This window comes from Carassius auratus, chromosome 23 (assembly GCF_003368295.1).
Source record: "Carassius auratus strain Wakin chromosome 23, ASM336829v1, whole genome shotgun sequence".
NCBI classification, from domain to species: domain Eukaryota; kingdom Metazoa; phylum Chordata; class Actinopteri; order Cypriniformes; family Cyprinidae; genus Carassius; species Carassius auratus.
In genome coordinates, this window is record NC_039265.1 from 7,862,994 (window position 1) to 7,887,582 (window position 24,589).

The 24,589-nt window shown below is 37.7% G+C and overlaps 1 protein-coding gene across 2 annotated transcripts in view; it reads left to right on the forward strand.

Annotated features, from left to right (window-relative positions):
* Window positions 1–218: 218 nt before the first annotated feature.
* LOC113041162 (nucleolar protein 4-like) overlaps window positions 219–24,589 on the forward strand; it is a 98,681-nt gene continuing 74,310 nt past the window's right edge. The window contains exons 1-3 of one of the 2 annotated variants that reach the window (XM_026199538.1): window positions 219–1,313; window positions 19,526–19,681; window positions 22,225–22,336. In XM_026199538.1, coding sequence (XP_026055323.1) covers window positions 978–1,313; window positions 19,526–19,681; window positions 22,225–22,336 — 604 coding nt within the window. In that variant the 5' untranslated portion in view covers window positions 219–977. The remainder of the gene's footprint in view (window positions 1,314–19,525; window positions 19,682–22,224; window positions 22,337–24,589) is intronic. The other variant, XM_026199539.1, reaches the window with a different exon arrangement.

A 24,589-nucleotide genomic window follows, 5' to 3' on the forward strand; every position in this document is an offset into this window, starting at 1 on the left:
TCAGATTGAAAATGATGTCCATCAAACATAGCACCGGATTAGACATAAACTGTATATATTTTCCATATTTATTCAAACGCTTATGATTTATATTTTAATTTGTGTATTTTATAATGTCATTTTTCATTCACCTTTTCACGTTTCTACTGTATATTCATTATTTAAAAATAAATCAGAATTCATTTCAACAAATGTACATGCACCTTAAATTTTGTTTAGCCCGGATACACTTAATAAATGACAGAAAACAAATACAAATGAATTAACTAAAAATGAAATGAATAAATAGCACGTTAACAAACAGTAACCTCCTGGTCTAAAACTGGTTTCTGTGGGACACGCATCTGCTTTGTGTTGATTTTGGCTATCTTAACGCAAGCACTTCCTGGATTTGGACTGTCCCACCGCGCATGGGACGCCGCTCAAAACCACCCATCCATCCTACCGCCTCGTGGGTCAGTTATATACCTCCTATCTCACGTTACACGCACGATCCCGTTGTCGTGGACAGGCGCGCGGAGCGTCGCGGCTCGAGCTCATTCTAACAGGTGGCGAGCGACTCCAGGTGCAGCAGCAGTTCATCACTGAGCGACGAACGCTCCTCGTTATGAGACATTCTTGGGCTCCTAGGAGTATTAACACTGCCTAATCATTGTATTTAGGGTATTTAGTCGTGGGACAGATTGGTTTAATTAGCCTCCATCTTACAGGTGGGCGAAAACCGTTTGTAGGACGGCCCCTCTTTCAGTTCCCCAACAGGAGACGCGGGACTGTCATTTGTTTGCCATCCTGTGGGACAGAAGAAACGGCTCCGTTAACAGGTGCGAGGATAGACGAATACACACACCGGGTTTCAGTCGCGTGTTTGTGCAGAACGCGAATATTTCAATTTGCGTGCGCGGTAAATTAGGAACTGTGTCTAGAAATCTAGCGTATCTTCAAAGCCTCTTTCGTGCCGGAGGAGGACCGACAAAGCCATGTCAACCAAAAAACGGGTGGATCTAACGAGAAGGAGCCGAAGCCCCGCGGTGTCCGAGGCGGAGATGTTGGGTGATTTTCAGGAGTGGTGCCTCCGCACTTATGGGGACTCCGGTAAAACAAAGACCGTCACCCGGCGAAAATACAACAAAATTCTGCAGACCCTCTTACACAGCGACGACTCGGAAGGCGTCTATATCGAGAACAACCACATCAACGCCAAATTTAAGTTCTGGGTCAAATCCAAAGGTTTCCAGGTGGGCAACACTGACGGCAAGCCGAACGAGAACGGGGCAGCTGACAGACCGGTCCTGTACGTCCCCATCAAGGCAACGGTTAGTACGGGTGCTCTTTTTTCCCTTCTGCTAATCAAACGCGTAATATTTGCCTATGCAAATTCTAAGCCACGCGCACAATGGCGCACAGGTCTACGCGTCTCGCGACTGGTCAATCTTGTTTTATCTGTATTTGAGCTCATGTCTCCCTCGGGTCTCCGGTAACCACTTGTTCGTGTGTCACTCCGCCCGGTATCCACGGGAACCGATTGTCCGGAAGCTCTTTTTGTTATCACTATCAGTCACTGACAATGAACGCTAGTTTCTGGATATTAGTGAAATGTAGCGCTAAGGAATCGAATGTATTTTGAAATGTGCATTTAAGGTAGTAGGCTATACTAGTTAATATATTAAATTGATTTCTATACAGGCAATAATTTGAATAGACCTTTTTTATAATGATGTTTTAATTTTTAAATGCTTTTCAATTAATGAAAGGTATATTTTGTGGGGCTTAAAGGAAAAACAAAAACAAATTCAGTCAGTAAAAAAAAAATATTTGAAAAACTCTGGCATAAATAGTTTGCCATAATATTTATTATATTGTCTTAATCTTTTTATTTTTAGTGTTAGTAGTGATAGTAGGAGTAGTAGTAGTAGTATCATTAGTATATATATATATATATATATATATATATATATATATATATATATATATATATATATATATATATAAATATAAATAGGGTTTTAAAAAGTCGGTGTACCAGTATGCAGGAAGACATTTTTGTTGTCATGTGACAAGAAAACCATACTGAGAGGCCACCTTTATCTTTAAAGACACTCATTAAGGGTCAAAACTTAATGAGTGTCTTTAAAAATATAACCTATATTCTAAGAGATGTATGTAGAAGTACATTCTGTTTGGGTCAAAGGGAGTTAACCGGAGTAAAAAATGTGTGTGTGTGTGTGTATATGTGTATATGTGTATATGTGTGTGTGTATATATATATATATATATATATATGTATATGTATATGTGTGTGTGTGTACATATGTACATATGTACATATATATTATTTTTACCTTGACCTTTGAACATTTCTATGAACTTGTCACATGTATTTAAAACTACATTTTTAAAATGCCTCCCTTATTGTAATTTCGGACATCCTTAGGTTTCAGTGATCCACATGTGTTTATTTGGGGTTAGTAGTACGGTCTCATAGCAGTTTGTAACTATTGGCAAATTGGTGGAAATCCCTAAAAATGTATACAATTCAAAAATTTTCGTCAAATCTGTGTATGCTGCCTCCATTTGTGCATTTCTCTCTCTTTTCCATTTCACCATTAGGAAAAGCGTCTAGTCAAGTAAAATGATATTTGCTTCAAACTTTGCTTTTCTACATTTATGTATCAAGACCAGGTTTACAGAAAGGATGCATGTCTTTTTTAAGAATGACTCATATAAATTATGCTTTCGTTATCTTTCTCAAATGATTAATTTTCATAATGTCTTTTTCTGTGCTGGAAAGTTCAGGTTTCCAAGCCGTTGACTTTAATATAATAATTGACTAAACCCAAACACACCTGCTGATTTAGTTCACCTGGGTAGCTTAGTGAGACAATATGGTATTATTGGTGAAAAAGTGAGTAGAAATGCGTGTTTGTATGAGAGCAATAGGGAGAGATAGAGAGGCAGAGACGAGGTGAGCAGGTCAGCTCTCAACAGAACAAATGGAATAATGAGGAGCCCAGATGAAGATTCATCTTCTGGCGGTTTCACTGATAAAGGAAAGGAAACTGGTATGATGATGGAAAAGTTAAGATGGATGCACCCTCTGTGCTCTGTGTACCCTCATAATGAAGAGGCTGCCCCAGATTTTTCCTATTCAAATACTATTTTCGCTCATGCTATGGGTATGTGTGTGTGTTCTGCTTTCTTTGAGACAAGCCTCCCATTCAGTTCACTCAGGGGGGCTAATTGACGGGAATAGGAAAAACGGAGAGAAAGTGATTCCCTCACCATTCGATTAGCGCAGGGTGCAGGGACTGTGTTGCAATGTACACAGGTAACACAAGATCTTGATTAGAATCTTTAACTTGTAATACAAATTCCAACCTAATAGAAATCATGTCAAAGGGTCAAGTGAATTCTATTGATTAAATTTTAAAGGACAACATTTAACTCAAAATGAAAATTCAGACATTTACTCCCACTCCCATGTTGTTCCATACCCATTTGCTGTTATTTTTTCACTCTCTGAAGTAATGTTATGGAGCTATTTTCCATTTTCCTTCCACAGCTTGCAATGACCAAGAAAAAAAAAACACCATTAAAAGTAGTCCATTTAAAAATCTTCTAAATCCTTATGGTTTCAACATAAATTCAGAAAATTAATGCATATTATCAGTGAATGTTGACTGCAATTAAATTTTTCTACTACTGTAGAAAAGTACAGTATATGGAAGAGGAAAATCTGAAACCTAGTATTCATGGACCAGTAAAACTATTAATCATTTTTAGTAAATGAAATAAATCTAATGTGATATGTAAATACTAGACATGAAACTTACTTTAAAAACTTAATTTAAAAATGTCACCTTGTTAATTAACTGAAATATGTTTAAGTACTTAAAGGCGCAATATGTAATTTTTCTGCTTTAAAAAAAGCAGAAATCACTATATCTATGTTATATATATTTTTTAGTTGTGTACTTACATCATCCCGACAGTTTCCACAAACTTTCAAATCCGGAGAAAATTATAGTTTAATTAGAAGACACGGCACGTTTCTTTATTTCCGTTTTGTCGCCTGTCTATGGCGTCATATAAACTTTGACCCCTCTAGTTTATCTAACTTCCTGCGGAACCGCCAAATACAAAGGTGAACAGAAACAAAGACGAGACGAAGAAGAAAAAGTTGTGGCCTTGATAAAGAGCCTTTATATTGTTTATATTCGTATTTAAACCTCGTTCTGTGAAGCACAAACGTACGGGTGAAATAAATGACCCGAGATGGTTTTGGGACAAGAGAAGCAACAAAACACGGGTAAATATTGGAGTTGCATTTCCAAGATAGAGAGAGCTTCGTGACAAGCTGAAACTACAGAGAGATGCCGAACTCCCTTGCATTCTGATAAACAGGTATGCATCCCATTCAGCTAACTTTATCTATCCGTATATTTTGTGAAACGATGATGTCTTGTGTAAAACGCAGACGGACTAGCTCTCATGTAAATCTACATTTGTTCTATATCTAGCTGAATAAAGTAGCTTCAAATGCAGTTCTCTAATTTGTTCGATATCATAGTATAACGTAATTGTAATTATTAACGAAAGGCGACCGTGTTTTTTAACATATATTACTACTAGCTAGATGGAATATTGATTTGATAGGGGTCTCATAATTCATATATCTCTCCGTTCGAAAAGACGTGATTGTCTTGTGAAAGTTAGAATGGGTGAGGAATGTGGGAAGCCACAGAGCACGTGTTCCAATGAACAACAACTCCCATGAGCCTTACGCTCTTTCCCAACGTCATCAAAGTACGTCTTATGTTATTATTTTGAATTAGTGACCCCTGGTGGCCAAAAATTCCATATTGTACGTTTAAATTGGCTAAAAACTTAAATAAATAAATAAAGCTAAACAGCTGTATTACAAAAAACAATAACAAAACTAATAATAATGTCAAATGCCCACAACAAAATGACTAAAAATGAAAATGAAAGATATAAAAAGACAAGCAAATTTAAAATATGAATGGATACTATAATATATCAATAATAGCGCTGGCATGGACTACTTTCACAATGCTTTTATGATTATTTTTGGTGTTTTTCTATGGTGCTTTTTTGTCCTTCTTGGTGCTTCACAGCCTCTAGCAATTGTAAATGTCTGAGATGAGGAAGAGCAGCTTCAAAAGTTCCTATGAAAGTTCCACCTTTGTGTTCCCTAGAGAAAAAAACCCCAAAAGCCCAGAGGTTTGAAACAATGTGAGGGTGAGTAAATAATGACACAATGTTACATTTTGGTTAAACTATCCCTTTAACATTCGTTTGTTCACATTACTGTATGTAAAATGTCCAATTTTAAGTGAAAACTATGTTTACCTCTCATTGATGTGCTTGTGTGTAATAGCAGTTTTGACACTAGAGTGGATTGATCCGCAGCTCAGTATGAAGATAATGATCAGTCTGTTGTTATGACTGGCAAACTGTTTTCTCTCAGACGCTTACTGTATTACTCATCAAAACACACAGCTTAAAATAGTGTGAATACAGCAATCACACATGTAAAGGGGTCACCTGACTCACCTCAAATGACCCGTAGCACTACTTTATAATCTATGAAAAGTGAAGGAGAGGATGACGTTCATGGGGATGAAGGCGAGAAGAACAAAAGATGGAGGGATTTTTTTTTTTTATACCAATGCAAGACAGAAACATGACAATGAGATGGAGCAAGGGAAAGCAGGAGGGGATTTCAAGAGAGGGAGAAATAAGAAATGATATTGAGAGAGGGAGAAAGAGGTGGCTGGAGGAAACAGTCACACAGCCATCACATGCAGTTGACACCAGCGTCTCTGGACACTATTAATAGCCCCTAACGTTCCTCTCTTTCCTCCCCTTTTTTTCTCTCTTTCTCTCTGAGCAACTGTTGCAGAAGAATACAGCTCTGTCTTTAGCCTATTTTGTCCGAAAGCTTCTATTTTGTGGGGTGGGGTAGAACAAGGAAGTGAGAATCTCAAGAGCACGATAAAACCGCCAAATACATTTGCCTTATTTCTAAATATTTGGACAGTTACACACAATGTTACATTTTTTAATCGAGTTTGAATCGATTGAATAGAGTTTGAATAGATTAAAAAAAAAACATTTTTTTGTAAATTAAACAGATTTTTTTTTTAAATGATTCAAATTCGATGTTCACATTGTTACATTGTATTTGATTCACTAAAAAACAGGCTCATAAAGGGCCGGTTCACTTTAAGTTTTGTTCTCTGCCACCTTAAATACTCAAGCTCTTTAAAGTCCAGTGGATTCCGATTGGCTGTTAGTGTTTATACTGTTCATCAGCTGGAAAATATTCTTCTGAAAGTGATTCCTCTGTGTCATTATTAACATCTTTGGTGTGAACAGTCCTTAAGGGTCTTTCATTTAGGGAACTAGGTTATTCACTTGTTATTCTGTATGATTCACTGAAAAGAACCAGCTCACACATATCGTAACAATATTAGTTGTGCTAGATATATGTGTATATGTTGCAGAAGAAACCGCTCAGTCACTTTCCACTAGGAATCTGGATACACTTGTTAGTTTGTATATTTTTGATTAACTAAAAATAACTGTCTCATAAGAGTCATTTGTTCATGAATCATGCTACACTTTTCATGAATGTTTTTTGTTTTTTTTATTAAATTTATTTAGAAATCATTGGTCTGAAGGCTGTATGGTTTTGATTCACTAAAAAGAATGAGCTCAGAACGAATCAGACTAGAGTTTATGCATGTACCTGTGAGGACTCAACAGAAATATATTTATTTTATTTGTATTTTTTTGCGGTTCACTGCAGTTTATTGCATCGGGTTCAGTAAAGACTGCAAACTCCCTAACTCAAATATGTGTAATATAGCTCACTCTGTCCTCAGTCGTATGAGTGTAGTCTCTGTGTGTAGGCCTAAGGGAACATTTCAACTGGGACGGCCTGTTTTATCAGTCCATTCATCTCAGTGCCCTAAAGGAGCACCAAACGCTGAGCTAAATTATCTGTATAACTGAAAGCCCCTCCCTTGGCACACACTGGGAGGAAGTGTTTGATGGTTGTTTGTGTTTGTGGTCAGCCATGTGCAGGTGTAGAGAAGTGAACATGTCGGGCCATACCCCTGCAGTTACAGTGTTTGCATGGACGGTCAGTGAGCTGTGACATGTTTGTCATTTCTGATTAGGGATGGGCTTTTTGGGTCTTTTAATTAAAAATTAATTTTAATAGTATTAATTTTAGTTAACAATAAAAACCCTGAGCACTCAACAAGCCTTAATTGTATTCCTTAGGATATGCATACTGTTCATTCATACTATATGTTATAATTTTGAGATGCCTAAATTCACTTGTAACATCTGCCATTACTGATTTTAGTTTTATTTTGAATTTATTTGTAGAAAATGATAACTTATCAGCCATACTGTAAAAATATTTATCGGCTTATCTCATTGGCCAAAATTTACATAAGAATTGAAGTCTGCTAGTTTGACAACCTTGAGTGTCTTTGTCAAAAATAAAGCAAACTGCATTGAAAAAGAAAAATGAAGCTCATTCTCTTTCATGTGGACACCAAAGATCTACCTTGCAACGCCCCCGACCCCCCAGTCGCTGTTACCTGGGGCTCAAATATCTCTTACACTTTCACACATACACACGGAAAAAGCAGGTGTAGGGGAGCAGCTGGTAAGATTAGTGGCTGTTTGTGTGTGTGTTGGTTGGTTTAGGTGTTGCATAAAGCCATTGATCTGAGTGGTTAATCATTCAGAGCAAGTAAAGAGCAAGAGTTTGTCACATCCACTGACTTCTCATCAAGGGCCTCTGTTATTCGGCTTCACAACAACGAGAGAAAACCTCTCCCTCTCGCCGTCCTCTCCTCTTATACTTCATATTACCCCTGGCACACACACACGGCGAGCAGCTGTAGATGTAGCTCCAGCGGTAATTGTGGCAGTGAGTGTTCAGGCTAACAGGAGCAGAGGAACAGGGAGGGGGATGAGAGGAGAGGGCAGAAGCTGATAAAAAGACGAATGCATTGAAACAGAGTGTTGTGCTGCTGCAGAGGGGGCCATACGGATATGTGCAGGGAAGCTAGTGGTTAGTGTGTTTTCAAGTGTACACACACTATGTCCTCTTCTCTGCGGGACTTCATTAAGCACTCCTACAGGTAACAGGATGTCACACAATTCAGCAAACTTGATTTGAAGAAAATGCCAGTGGTGTTTGCTCATGTGAAACTAAGACGCTAGGGCAGTGGTATAGCATTGCTATGCTGATTCTGAAGTGTTTAGGATGTCGATAGGGTAGTAAGGTAAATGGTAGCCTACAAATTCAAAAGGTATATCTTTGTATCCTATTTACCCCTAAAAGGTGCATATTAGTACCTTAAAGGGATAGTTTACCCCAAAATAAAAATTCTGTCATTAATTACACACCCTCATGTTGTTCCAACCCCATAACACCGTGTCCAAACTACACACAACGCAAAACGATTCCAGTGTCTAGCAGTTTGGGTGTCCACACCAGATGCAAAGCAACAGAATCAATCAAATATCACAGCCAATCAAAAGCATGTGTGGGCGGGTGCTTTCTTCGGAAGTGCACTGCATTTGTAGCGAAATGGATAGGTTTATAATCTAATTCATAAATAGTTAACCTTTTTAACATCTTTAAATTTACTTTGTGTCTGATTCCATCTTCGTTATGGAATGTGCTCGTTTGTTCGCATTGAGTTCAGAGTTTTAACATACTTGATTGTTTATTTTTAATATCTGAGGTAAACTATTTGTCGTTGCCTTCAGAATGGCTATAAGGTCACACAAAATGATATTATTACCCACATTAGACACATTTCACTTTGAATAAAGCACATAATCATCTGAGAATATCTACTGTCATATAGTTTGTGTGTTGTTGTTCCATCCGCGATGTCGTAGAAATAGAAACTGTTTCTAAAATAGAAATTTCATGTGTCGCCGTCATGGCTGGTTTTCCATGTTAACCTCTGATTAACATGGAAAAGATACCTTTTATTATATTTTGCGGTGTTGCGTGTAGTAAGGACACAGTGTAAGACCTTCGTTCATCATTGGAACACAAATTAAGGTATTTTTGATGAAATCCGGGAGCTTTTTGACCCTGCATAGAATGTAAGGATACTACCACATTCAAGATCCAGAAATGGCGTAAGGACATCATTAAAATAATACATGTAACATCAGTGGTTCAAATGTAATTCTGTGAAGAAAAATCAAATTTACAAAGAAAACAAAAATAACAATTTTATTCAACAGTTTCTAGAATAAAGAGAAGTAATTGCTGAATAAGTTATTATTTGTAGCCTGCCAAGCTGGTATTCAACTGGATTTAGCTGCTGATCTCCCAGTCTGACCAGATAAAGAAGTGCTCAAAACCAGCAATAACCAGGCTGGAAGATCACCAGCAGCTTCATCATGCACCGCTAATAAACCAATCTCATGACTTTGACACTAAGGCTGTGTGTGGAATGAGAGATTAGAAGAGAGCACTGCGTCACACTCTCTCATAGTGGAACTAATTGATTTTAATAAAGTTGGTGTGAAGCTTTTGATACCTGCAAACAGAGTGACTCGTCCTGAATATTCATGGGGTATTCACAATGTTCATGTCTTCACACAAAAGGAGGGCGGTCTATAATTTGGTATCCCCAGGAGGCCAGCCATAACTGTGTCTGTAGATTCAGCTGTGTAGCTGTGAGGACCGATATGAGACCGAGAGAGTGATTATTTATGAATTAAAGAAAAGAGGAAGTGTCGTTCCACCACCCTGGAAGTTCAACAGAAACACACACACACAGATACACACACAGCTGGAGGGAGCTAATGACAGGCCAAAATGATTAGTTTCATTTATCATCCGTGAACAGAGAAATGAAATAAGTCTAATTTTCCAGTTAACTAGAAGGAGATTAATATTATGTGGCTGAAACTACTGGAGGTACCAAGTTCAGAAATAACTGATGCAGTGATAATGTAGAGAACAGCGTGCACTTTTGTACGCTTATAGTAACTGATTTTCAGTGGCCAAACATTCGATTTCTTCAATGCTGATGTTTCAGATGTTTACAAAGTGCAGGATGATAAAAATGAAGCTGATTAAGCTGAAGGGTGTGCAGTTGATTTAGACATAAAATAATAACCAATTTCCACCTCAGAAAAAAGGTAATTGTTGTGTGAAATTTTAAAATAAAAAAAGAATACCACACTGTGATGTCACAGCATCAGTAAATAAATGAGAAATTTTATATCTCACAATGTGACAAAAAGTGGCATTATTTATTATATAGGAAGATATAGTCACATTTGTGAAGTCATATGTTTGTCTGTTTAGTGCAACGATGACATACTTAACATTTAAATATTTTTTTTATGTTGTTTCCCCAAAATTTTACAAATCTGAATCAAGTTATTTTCTTTGGCATCTCAAAGAGTCTAAAGGTAGTGGTAGTACTGTTTTTTTTTATTATTATTATTACTGTCATAATCTTTCATCTTATTCTTATCTTTTGGCTTTATTATTTTGGATTTTGCCTTTTATTGTTGTAGAACACCCTTTCTACAATTTATTGCATTAAATGTTTTAGTTTTTTTTTTTTTAATCATCCTTGTTTTTAAATTGCAGTTTTTCTTTTTGGAATTTACAGTGTGAACATGCTACTCACACTATTTCAGTTGAATAGTGCAAAAATACTCAATTTTATATGCATTTAATACACTGACATGGCTTTTTATAGTTTTTTTTTTTATGTTAATCAACAATAATAATCTACAACAGCTCAAAAGCTAGCTGCTTATCTGGCCTGGTTTCTGATTCACAGCCGCATCACTGCTGAGAATACAAGAGTAAATAGAATACAAGCTGTCACTCATCTTCATTTCCACCGTCAGCATCTCACTGCGTCTGCACACTGTAGTGACTGCAGGACAGTCTGTGAGGTGAGTGGATGCGTGTTCTGCCCTCCCTGCATTCCTGCGGTTGCCATGGTGAAGAGTCTCGCTGCTCTGGAGCAGGATGAATTAACAATGTTTTAATTGGCTCCGGGCTCTGAGTTACAGTGTGCCTTATCGCTACACTGTCATTTGCAGTGCATTATCATTCACTCTGCATATGCATTCACTCAGGTGTGTGCGTTTGAGGCCCCTAGAAGTCCTAATGGAGCAGTGTAACCCCAAGTGTGCATCCAATCTTATTCAACACACACACACACACACACACACACAGCTCATGCCCCGAGAGTTAATACGGCCAAAACATAAAACGTCAATGCACTTCACCAACAGAATACACAGCACTCCATAGAGCAAAATAATCATGCACTTTACCTGGTAGAAAGACAACATACTGTAGGCATAAGGATAGGAGAGAAAGGAGAGACAGAAAGCGGAACAAGGGAAAGAAAGTTGAGGGTATATAGGTGAAAAGCCTTATGGGACTGACAGAGGACAAATCAAGAGATAGTAGGTCTAAAGGCTAGAGGGATACCCCAGTGTCTATGGCCTACATATGCAGCTGTCTTCTAAAGGTCACATTTATCCATGGTTTGCCGAAATTTCATAAGAGAAATCCTGGCATTCCAAGGAGGATCCAAAAATTGGGGATTTTGGCATGAGGCTGAAAAAGTTCCCCATGCAGAAAGCTATTTGGTTTGAAATTTACTTCTGTGTTTGCTTTGATTTGTAGCTACAATTTTGACAATAGACAATGGACACTTTTGCTAATACAAACACACTTTAAGACAGCATCTGACAACTGATATTTGAACCTCACAAGTGGCACAAATAGCCACATAAATAGCACTCCTTATGAAAGGCTAGGAAAGGTGTATATCTGTTGATTTGTTTAAATTTAAAAAAAAATGTCTATATATAAAAAAAACTCATACACTTCTGTTAAAAACTTATTTATTCCTGTGATGACAAAGCTGACTTTTCAGCAGTCTCTGGTGTCACATGATCTTTCAGAAGTCATTCGAAGGGGGACTCCACATTTGCCTTTGTATGGTGAAATACTGCGGGCAAAATGCTGTTATCGCAATAGAAATCCAGCAGTTTGAAACATCTCGTGAGGAACACGAGGCGAAACATTCCCCAATGCAGATTCAAGTTTGTTGCACTTTGAATACAAAAATGTACAGTATCGACCTATGTGAAGCTGCAAACTCTGCAAACTCTTACTATCACTTTTGATCAATATAATGCATCTTTGATGAATAAAAGTTTGAATTTCTTAAAAAGAAAAATCTTATTGACCTTACACTTTTTTTTAATGGTAGTTTGGCATTAGTATATTACTAGGCAAATGGTGTAATGCTTTAATATCTATAACAAAGCAGCACACAAACATTGGGTAAACTGTTACTTTTTTTTCATTAGATTTATTTATTTTATTGGTACTTATATATTTCAATAAAATATATTTTATTTAAATCAACAAATATTTGGACTTTGCTGCAATACATTGCTTTCTCAGTAAAGGATACATGCTTCCTTAATATTCGGCTAAACGAAAGTATCTCAGGAGGCTGCATAATTAAGTTTGCTACTTTTTGGAACGGTCTTCATGTCAGGAGCTTGCCAACGATGCCTTAAAAAGTGCTGCCTCTCTGGGATGCTCACAAGGTTTTGGAACGAGCGAATACATGTGCGATCTTCCCCTCTTGCTCTCTTGTTAGTCTCGTGAGCACACACAGACTCCATCATTTAGCCATCAGTTTGTTTATCTAGGCGGCCGTTTGCCAAGATTAGCCCATAAACTGTGACCGCCTGTCACAATTAGCACTAACCCAGTCAAACTCATTTCACTCCCACTCGATTCTGTCCATCTCTCTGCGCAAGACAAAACCCTCTTCACAACCCTCATATCACACATTCCCTCTCTTTTCCGTAGTATTTATTTATATATTTTGTTAAAAATTCTCTGGCAAAAACATTGAAACATCGTTAAAACTATAGATTTACTTGAGAAGCAGTTCTGCCCTCTGGATGTGTGCAAAACATAAAGCACTCGTCCTGGAGAGGGTACAGACCCGTTATTGAAAATTAGGACAGACAGGTCCATCCAGCACCCCCCCCCCCCCATCTGCCATATTTCAGTACCTTAAATGTTTATGTCGCTATCAGCAGGTTTTCCGCCCTGAATTCGCCCTGCCGAGCTATGCATGTTGTGCAGGTGTGCAAGCTCTTTGTGAATTTTTGCAGTTTTTGTCTTTTATTGTTTGTTTGGATGTCTGTATGTCGGTGGGGGGTCGGTGTCTGTCTCTTCCTTTTGGCTGAGCACACATGTCTGAAGGGTTTCTCCCCTCCACTGAACTCTTCCACCATCCCTCCATCGCTCGTTTTCAGAGAGGCGGAGACGTGGGGGAGCTGCCGTCGCCACCGCTCCTGCTCCGACCCGGCTTGTCTCCTAGCAACAGGGCTGTTTGGTCCGGGACCTGGGAGTGGAAGCAAGAGAGAAACAGAGTAGCAGAAAGGAGAGAGTGTTGAGGGAGAGATTAAAAGCGAAAGAGGGAAAGCTGTAATTATCTGGTGCTGCTGGAAGCAACGAGGGGCCTGGAAGAGCAGAGGAGAGATGGAGTGAGGGAGACAGACAGTGAGGTTCTAGGTTAGAGGCGTTCAGAGAGGGGGTATGTGGGGGAGGTAGAAAAGTGTGAGGGTTTAAAAAAGGCACAAGCATCCTCTTATAGAGGTGGAGGTGGAGTAAAGGAATGATTCCCCTTGCTCATTTTGTTAATCTGCTCTTTTCGGGCAGTGTTGGAAATGGTGGCTCCTGCCTGGTCTGTTATTGGAAACGGAGTAATGTTCTAGCAACAAAAAGTGCACAAAAACAGCACAAAAATCATGGAAACATTAAAACTGCCTAATAGTATAAAAATTATGCTTTGCGGGGTAATATTTTTTTTATATAAATATATATTTTACAGTTTTGGTTGAACTGAAAATTCACCCTAAATTCACCTTTCTTTTTTTTAAATGCATGTCACTGATCTCATCATGAATGATTAATTTATGCATATCTTTTTATTTGTTTATTTGTTTTTGGACCTTGTAATTATACATTGAAATACCCACATGGAGATGATGCTCATAGAGTGCGGGAGTACTGAACGGATTTATTTTTGCCACTTTATAGGCCTTAAATGGTTAAATACAAACACTTATATTTGTCCAAATGCCCATCTTTGCAAGTGAAAGCAAACAGCTGAAAAAGAACAGTACATTAGATCTGGGCAGCTCTTAAAGTGACAGCAGTCTAATATTCCTGATGTCTGTCATTCATGTTAATCAAACAACAAAAGACAAAAATAAATTAATAATAATAATTCTCTCACTGCTCTTAATTAAATCTCTTTTGTAATTCACAAATTGAAGAATATACAGTGTTTTTATTCATTTGATTACTTTAAACAATGTATGTAGCAATCCCAATTTATTTGTTCTACTGTAGTTTTTGTCCTATTGATTATAAGTAGCTTCTCATTATTTAATCGCTGACTGTTCACTTGTCTTCAGGTGGACTTTAGTATCGTTTTGTTTATTTTTATGTTTTACGTTTTGTTTATATATATATATATATATATATATATATATATATAGATACTGGTGACAAATTATGAAATCAAAACTTTTATATCATAAAGCAAAAATAACTGTATTGTTATATCGTTACCGTGAAATAATGAAAATGATAATCATGAAATAATACTCGTATCATTATTCAAGACTTTGGTCATATCGCCTAACCCTACCATAAACTCGCATTCATATCCATCCTGTTGAATCAGTTCCCCTACTTATTATTATTATTATTATTATTATTATTATTATTATTATTATTATTATTATTATTATTATTATGATTATTATTATTATTTTGATATTTCGTTTCACTTGGATGTGTGTCACGATACTTGAAGAAATTTTCTGCAGCTACTTTCATTTCTTTTTACCAGTGTGGTCACATTAGTGAAATTTAAGCAGAATAAAAAATTACATTGCAGGCAAAACAAGTCTGTTGTCAATAGTGTAGAATATGTAGAAGATGTAAAGCATTTTTAAACCAAGCAGCTTTCTGTTGGTCACCAACAACAACTGAGTGAAATATGTGGGGGGAAAATTCATCTATACTCAAAACTCCCAATCAACCAGATTCCCATTGAAATGACTGGGCTTCACCCATGAAATTTGGTGGTGATAAATGGGACGCGACCTTATATTAAAGGGGTCATATGATGCTGCTAAAAAGAACAGTATTTGGTGTAATGCAATGTGTTTATGCGGTTTAAGGTTAAAAAAACTCCATATATTATTGTCCATATAATGCACATTATTATTTCTCCTCTAAGCCCCGCCTTCTGAAATGTGCCGATTTTTATAAAGCTCATTGTTCTGAAAAAGCGCGGTGTGCTCTGATTGGACATCAAAAAAAATGCACATCTTTAAACTAATTTACTATTTTCAACAATTCCATCAGATGCCATTTTTGTTCTTGCCACCAAACACTGCACATGATTGTGGGATATCAAAGACACAGTGAAGGATGCATTTATGCTGCCTTCAAAAAATCCACCAGATGAAGGCATCTCAGTACACAGAAACCAGAATTTGTACTAGGTATAATGTACTGCTCACTTAGATTTTGGGCAGCCATTATGTCTAAATTTTTGATGCAATAAAATTGCACTTGATTTTTATCAATACATGTAATGCCATGTTGCAGGGACACAAAGAAAATGCTAATATCGGGCTGTGAGCTTGTTGTGCAGGACAGCCTGCTTTTACCCTCTCAGGGTTCTGTGACTTTGACCCCTCTCAGGCGGTGGGGGAAGGGGGATCTTTCTCTGTCCTATACTCAATGCCTTGGGTGCACCCCGTGAGTTAGTAGAGGCATGCGCGAGTGTCCTGTCTGCTGCGCCTGAAGGTGCTGCGCTGACCCCCTCCCTCCCGTGTCCCACATTGGCGCGTGTGGTTGGGCAGCTGCTGTCACACGCACTATCGTCCCAGGCCGCTGATGTGCCCCGCAACGCTGGGAAAAGGGGGGTTGAAGGCCGGGCGGCATCATGCTACAGCAGCATGAATCTCTAACACACACACACACACACATTGTCAGAGCCTTGCACACGTGTCCTATCTCCTGAAGTTAATGTAGTGAAGTGGAATCCAGCAGTAAACATGTGTGAGCCCATGTCACATTACTGCAGAGGCTCGCCATCTGTCAGAGTTTCATGTTATACCATAATGTGATGATTTGAGGTTGGAATACAAGTTATGATTAACAGTAAAATGATGGGAGTCTTTTGAGATGTTTTTTTGCCGATACACCCTTGCTGCTATGGTAACCTCGTGGCCCTGTACTGGGTGGTGGAGGAGACTGAGAGGGGGATGTGGTGGAGGCGAAGAGCACCACTGCATGTGACACGGGCGATGAGAGGAATAGAAGATGCAGATGGTGATTTGAGTTAGCTAGTCCAACTTTGACTGGGAGGTTCTGTGTGTGTCACATGACCCCGCTGCCCCACACACCTACCCAAGAGGCCAGGAGCAGTTACCCTGGTAACGAGGCTGGCCCTCCAATGGGAACTGGATCCCCAAACTACCATTTACTGCTCCAAACCTGATGCTGTGCAAAACAAGCAGAATGTGTGAAATATATGTTATGTATAGAGAGAGAGAGAGAGATAGTCATACATAATACACAGAAGATATATGTCAATGATATGACCATAAATATAAAAGAACCTAATCATTACCATTAAAGTAAAATTACTGAACCTACACACCTTTCCCATCTGATACTGAGCTATGATGCTGTTTGATGATTACTGATTTGATATAAATTAATAATATATGTGTATATATATATATATATATATATATATATATATATATATATATATATATATATATATATATATATATATATATATATATATCTCACATAACATCATTGTTACTGTTTATCCATGAAAAACTCAGATGTTTGTTTTGTGGTTATTTTGAGTGTATGGTGTCTGTCAGACTCTATACTCTTGAGGAAAATATCTCGACTCTCCTTCACTGCTCCTCATAGGCTCCTTATTGGTCCAGAATTCCTCTTTCAGCACTCTTAAAAGTCCCTCTGAGAACCAGAGCTTGTGTAGTTTCTCTGTACTGCAGAATTGTTTTTAGCTAGCCTTTTTAATGGATTAGTTCGCTCCAGAATTAAAAAAATCCTGATAATTTACTAACTCCATCCAAGAGTTTGAATCCAAGATGTTCATGTCTTTTTATCGTAAGTCAAAAAGAAATGAAGGTTTCTGAGAAAAACATTTTCAGGATTTTTTTCAGTATAATGGAGTTCTGGGGACCAATGGGTTGAAGGTAAACATTTCAAAATTGTTTCAATGCTGCTTCAAAGACAAACATTTGTGGTTCAAACGTTTGTTTTTATTTTTTCATTTTTTTAAATTGCATATTATTTCGCTAGATAAGACTCTTCAGCTGGGATCATGTAGAGCCTTTTGAAGCTGCATTGAATCTGTAGTTTGGACCTTCAACCTGTTGGTCCCCATTGAAGTCCACTATATGGAGAAAAATCCTGGAATCTTAAAGCTGCAGTGCATACATTTTTTGCGTTTGTTAAAAATTATCCAAAATAAATTTGAGCAGGTACATAACCAGCCAAGAGACCCGGCTAGTAGGCTATATTGCATGTGATGATGATGCAGGTGGCAAATCATTAATAGTCTTTTCTCAAAGCAGCTGGAATAATTACATTTATCATTATCATACCGGATTGTGATCTAGAAAGGTCCATATGACAATCATAAGTTACAACTGGAGATTCAGCCATAAAAAGAGATTCAGAACAAAAGTGGCAGACAAGTTTTCTGGTGAATTTTTTTATTTGGGGCATACTTCCAAGACATTGAATCTGTGATTCCAAAGTATAGTATCCGCATCGGTGCAGTGACTGACAGCACTTACTTCTCATCATGCTGCACAAGCCACGTAAAGAAAATAATTCCGCAAATAACTGCAAATTGCAGGTTTCAGACAGAAATGTTGACAGAAGTAAAACGTAAGAACTGCAGCTTTAATTTCTTTAATTATATGTTAATAATTGGCATTGAAACTAATTAATAGTTAATAGTGATAAATAGCCCTTATACTAAAGTGTTACCAAAAATTTTGATTTCATTTTGGCTCATTTTGTAAAAACAACAACAACAAAAAAACAAAAAACAAATGTAACTACATGCAGCTATAAAAAAAGATGCAAATTATATTTTTGCCTCTAGCCCGTATAAGTTGACAGTAGTGTAGGGCTGGTTTCATAGAGTAGGTGATCTTTTGTGCTTCAATGATTATTAAATTCCACTTTGCAAATGTCCCATCCAAACTGAATTCATAAATAAATTAGCCATTAAGATCTTTCTATTATTTACTGCTAAACGAGTCTGGTATTGAACACACACACCTGTTCTGGCCCTGTAATTTCAACCAGTCAACACTGAACAGTATGAAAATGTCAACTTCTGTCATAAAACACTAGATGGTGCAGACTGATGGGTCCTTAATGCAAACTGATGATATTCACAGCGTTAAACTGCTTGGCACTGATTGGTGATTGGTTCATGTTACATATGCAGCCAATAAGCTTACTGCTTTGCATTTAAATGACTGGTCAGCATTCACTAGAGCAGTTCACAGCTGGCTTTCAGAGTTCCTCTGAAACCCTCCACCTCCCCTAGCTCCACCTGTATAGATCTGCTACAGTTTATGATATATGCTATTTGTGCAGTAGAAGTATGTCTCAAAGGGATAGTTCACCCAAAAATGAAAATTATGTCATTAATAACCCGTAAGACCTCCGTTCATCTTCGGAACACAGTTTAAGATATTTTAGATTTAGTCTGAGAGCTCTCAGTCCCTCCATTGAAACTGTGTGAACGGGATACGATCCATGTCCAGAAAGGTAAGAAAAACGTCATCAAAGTAGTCCATGTGACATCAGAGGGGCAGTTCGAATTTTCTGAAGCATCGAAAATACATTTTGGTCCAAAAATAGCAAAACCTACGGCTTTATTCAGCATTGTCTTCTCTTCCATGTCCAGCAATAACAAACAGCAGCAGCGTAGCAGATCTATTCCACCAAATACCAAATACTTTAACCTTGTCATATCCATTGCCATATTAAAATGTTCCAAGAGTTGTCATGTTGGAACTACTTTAACAAAGTAAAAATCATTTTTACAAAGGAAATATATTTCAAAAGATAAAATAGGCATCCCTAATCATATTACCAAATCACTGTTGTTTTACAGCACAGAATTATGTGCTGTGATAATCTCTGATCTATTTGACTTGAGAACGTGTCTGTCAGTCCTTTATGATGATACAATGGTGTAGTATAATAAAGTATAACATAATTTTTGCTTGTGTGACGTTAGTTAAGTCTATGAGATGAATGAACTTCTTTGTGTGATTTCAGTGTGTGGACGGGGGCTCTGGGCCGGAGAACTCCTTTCTCAAGAGGGTCGCTGTGGTGGAGGACTTCTATGACATCATCTATGCCATGCACGTGGAGATCAGCTCCGACCCGGCCAAAGCACCCAAACACGCCGGACAGAAGAAAACGTATAAAGCGGTGAGGAAAGCATGGAACTTCTTTCTCATAGTCTCTGATTAGACATGGAAGTGTTTATGGACTTCTATAGTTTAGATTTAATACCCCACCTGGCCCTTTTTTGACCGGCTGTATCTGTCTGTCACTTAAAGTGTCCCTTACTCTGTCAGTTTGATTTATTTCCTCTGTGATTCTCATAAACAGAAGCGAGCGGTCCCTGCTGTGTGTTGTCCTGGTGTGATTTGTAGCAGAGAATTGCTGGCCTCTGTGAATTTTGGGTGAATCAGTCAGAATATGCCAACATTACCTAGTAATTGAAAGCTACTGACTATGTAGAACTTATTTTCTTTTTTCCTCTCTTTTCTTTTCTTTCTCTCTGCATAGTTTTTCTAGTCTTTTGCATTTTTTTCTGAATTTAGTTTTTCTTTATTTCTTTGCTTTTTATATTGTTTCTGAATTTCATTTTATGTTTCTGTATTTTTTTCTTTCTACTTTAAAAAAGTCATTTTCATTCATTTTTATTTTGTCTTTCTAGCTTAGTTTTTTCTGCTTACACTATCTTTCTGTCTTTCTTACATTCTGCATTTCTTTCATTCTCTGCATTGTTGTAGGCAGAGATGAGGATCAGTTCATATTAAGAAGATATATTTAGGTCTGCGCTGAACATCTTTAGAACTCTGTATCTCACATGTGCTGTCATGGAAACATGGGAAGTGAGAGTGACATGGGCTGCTCTCACCTGGTCTGGTGGATGTGCTGAGGTCCACAGGTCCAGTGCTGCTGCCCTCTCTTGGACAGTTACAAATGTGCATGTTTGCTCTCACGTGCATTTACAGTCAGTATCTTTTACATGCAAGGTATTACCAATAAAAGCATAAATAAGTTTGTTTTTGGTTTTGTTATATTAATAATTTAAGTGATATGATTTATACGTGCACAGATATTGTACCCTCTGTTCCTTGTTCCTATCGTGCTTGACACGCTTTTGGCCTGAGGGGAGGGCAGGGCCTTGAGCATCAGAATTTGTGTGCCTGCTCCTCTTAGGATCTCCGGGAGGGATCAGGGTGCTGGAAAGGGGAAAGCTCAGGTTTTCAGGCTGTTTTATCACTGCAGCAGTGGGGTTTGTGTGTTTAGTTCAGCTTCTGTCTTCGTAATGCACACGCGTACATCCTATACCCTCCAGCTGTGGTTCCATGGCCGTCCATGCTTGTTAGTTAGAGCCTCATGGGAGATTAGAGAGGCATAAGGGACTTTCTATGTGGGGGTGTACTTTCTCTTTTTCTTTGTCCTGTTTAATGGCAGAAAGGTTTAGGAGGGATAAACTAAAAAGATGCAAAGAAAGCAGGTTAACGTAGAAAAATGATACATATATGAAATGTACAATTGAGGAAAAAAATGAATTTCAGATGGAAACAGCACTCTAGCTACATACGTTTGTGTACATGACATGATTTGAATCTCACTGTGTGTGTGTGTGTGGGACAGAGAAATGTTTTGACAAGGACAATTATAAGCACTCTCACACAGTTCATTATTTTATCCTTCATATTATAGGCATAGAGTAGAAAGTGAGAGGGAGGTGTGTGTGTGTGTGTGTGTGTTTAAATGTAAAGATACCAGTATGATAGTCTCCCAGGGATTAGGCTGGACTTGATGACAGTATTATAATAAATCATCTAAGCATTCACACCCTGTCTGCAAACTAATCGTCTTTTCTGTTTGCTGTTACTCTGCCTCACTTGCTCTCTGATAAGAATGGGAATAAATCACCTCTGATAGATATAAGGTGTCTCTCATAAGCAAAATGTGGGGGAAATGTTGATCATTTCACCTAAACAAGTAGGCTAATTAATAATGATGCATGTTAAAAGGACCAGTATGACACTTACATGGAGTTTAATGTTTGTTTTACTCTCTAACATTGCATCACCAGTAATTGTTTCACAACTTTTAACATGTCAAGTAATAGCAGCTGCACAAGATTATTCAAAGATTAAATAAAGGTCCCACTTTATATTAGGTGGCCTTAACTACTATGTACATACATAAAACAATGCACTTGTTGTGTTCATATTGTATTGCAAAACACTTTTGCTGCTACTGAGGTGGGATATGAGTAAGGTTAGGGACAGGTTTGGTGGTATGGGCAGGTTTAGGGAAAGAAATTAATTACAGCTGCAATTGCATGCAGGTATTGTTAAAAATGTAAGACAATGTAAAAACCCGTACTGTATGTTAGCTACACAATGAGTGCATTGTATCAAATGATAAACTTAAATGTATGTACATAACAGTTAAAGCCACTTAATTTAAAGTGGGACTGAAATAAATAAATAGTCCAATAATCCAAATTTAAGGGGTTTCTTTTTGCTTTCTTTCATAATCTTCCCTTTTTTTAATTTATGCTATAATTTCTTATCTGATTTTTTGTATTATTATTTATATAGTGCACAAAGGCATTTCTGAGCATGAACTCTATAACACTCAGAGTTTGGACTTGAATAATCAGTGAGTCTCAAAAAATGCTAAAGTGAAGTTTAATATGGTGTGTGTTCGTGTGTCAGATAGCGGAGACATATGCGTTCCTGCCCAGAGAGGCGGTGACCCGTTTCCTGATGAGCTGTGGAGAATGTCAGAAGAGGATGCACATCAGCCCCAGCGGAGCAGAGTTCAAAGGTATCACACACACACACACACACACACACACACACACACACACACAAACCAACCTGGATCACTTCAGATGAGTACGTTTTATTTACAGGGAGCTTTATGGTTTTATGTATAAATTCCAAGGGAACTCATTGACTCTAATCCAAAAAAAAAAAACAGCAAGCTAGAAACTATTCATTTCCATATATTAGTACATATTCAAACCCATAATGCTTCATTGGAAAACTTATTGTCTTTGTTGCGAGATCCCCCTCTCGTCCCTTTTGTCCCCTGCCCACCCTGTAATGATCTCCCCCCGTCGTGCCAGCCCGAAGCTAATGAACCCCCCCGACACACACATCTCAACACCCTCTGATTAGGCTGCAGTCACTGGAGTGTCCTGCTAGCCTCCCTACACACTGCAATTAGCCCAATTACAGGCCTTTTAACAAAGCAAATGCCTCTGAAACCAGATTATTTCTACAGAGAGAGAGAGAGAGGGATTGTGGGTGGAATCCATTGGGGGAGGGTTTTTGATTGGGACATTTTCACTAGTATGAAAAATATTATTATTTTTTGTCATTTTGGAGAAACTGCAATCCCAGTTAGTCCGACCCCAGCTGTGCGGGATGCCAATCAGAAGCACTGCCCTCATATATCCCGCTCGCTGCGATAAACAGAGGCAACACCTCCCAGGACTGAGCTGTCAAAGCACTGTGTCAATGCTGGGCTTAGGTTGGGTGTTGCTCATAAAGAGAACAACTAATTGGCTTCTTGCCCACTGGGGTGCACAGCCCTCCCCCCTCCAGCCAGCCGTACGAAAGTTCAGTGCTGAATTATTTAGAGTAATTAATTACTGTACACTCGCTTGTCTTTAATTGACACTCCGGCTGTGGTTGATATTGGCTCTTTTATCCACATATCTGCTGTTGCTGCCTTGCGGCTTCATGAGTAATTTATATATAGATACAGAAGAAGTGATATTAGTATAGCACATGCTGAGGATGTGGTGAAATCATGTCAACACACCTTTTTCCTAACTCTTTCTTCAGCTGACAGATGCACAGTATGATGGCTAAATATAAACTAATTATTGTTTTTTGTTTAGCTCAACATATACTTGCTTTGTACTTTGATTAATGTTAACATACTAAGGCATATTTAAAGTACTTATCATTTTTAACTGTAGTGTGTTATTTGAGATTTAATTTAAAGATAAAATATTGTAATACATTTTACGTTTTTAAATAAATCTTTACTAAATAGTTGATATACAATAAATACATGATATACAAGTTTCAATTACATTAATGCCATGTTTCAAAGACAGTGGATATAAGACTTCCTACATCTTTATATGTAATTTTATAAGTGAGTTATAAGTGAGTTAAAATTCTGCATTTTATATAAATTTAAACTAATACATTTTTGTTTAACTGTAAATAACATGCAGTTAAGTGTTTGAAAACATTACATTCAGTTCACACTATTACACACTATTACATACTTAAATACATTATTTCCATAGTAAGCATTCTTTTTAAAAGAATGCTTAAGTTCTTTTTCACAATGGGTGGCACTAACTATTAGCTTCAGTAATTCACGCGCTGACTTCATCAGCGTAATACACCTGTCTTTTTAGCAGCCTGACAAGACTGTAAATCATCTGAAAATAATTTTTGTCTTTAACCATTATTACCATTGTTGGTTTTAGCTGTGATTTTAAGATCCTGAATGTTTTTTGTAGTTTGTTGTGGTAAATCCATATGAAATGACAAATGAGAAAATGAAGTTGATCAATACAGCGCAAACCGCTCATCCATTACTCTGTGTGTATGTGTGCGTGAGATTATCAGGAGGTAATGACTTGCTTCATGGCTCTTTTAACTCAAAGCCGATAAAATCCATAAATGAGAAGGCTGTTTTATGACCAAAGAAGGCTCCACATTTATGAAATCTAAAGGAAATTGTTGGGCATTCCTTATGTTTTAAACCTTCTTCAGGAAACCGAGGAGCACCATATTGTCAGTGCACTTCTGTATGTGAGTGCACTTAAAGGGTTAGTTCACCCAAAAATGAAAATTCAGTCAGTAATTACTTACCTTAAGCTTTCTCATCCTCCATAAACAGCAACAGCTACCACAATCATGGCCAAGAAAGGTATTAAGAACATCATTAGAATAGTTCAACCATAATATTATGAACCTACAAGAATACTTTTTGTGTGCAAAGAACTTTAACATGGTGACTTTGATCCGCTGTTTCATCTCTGTTGTA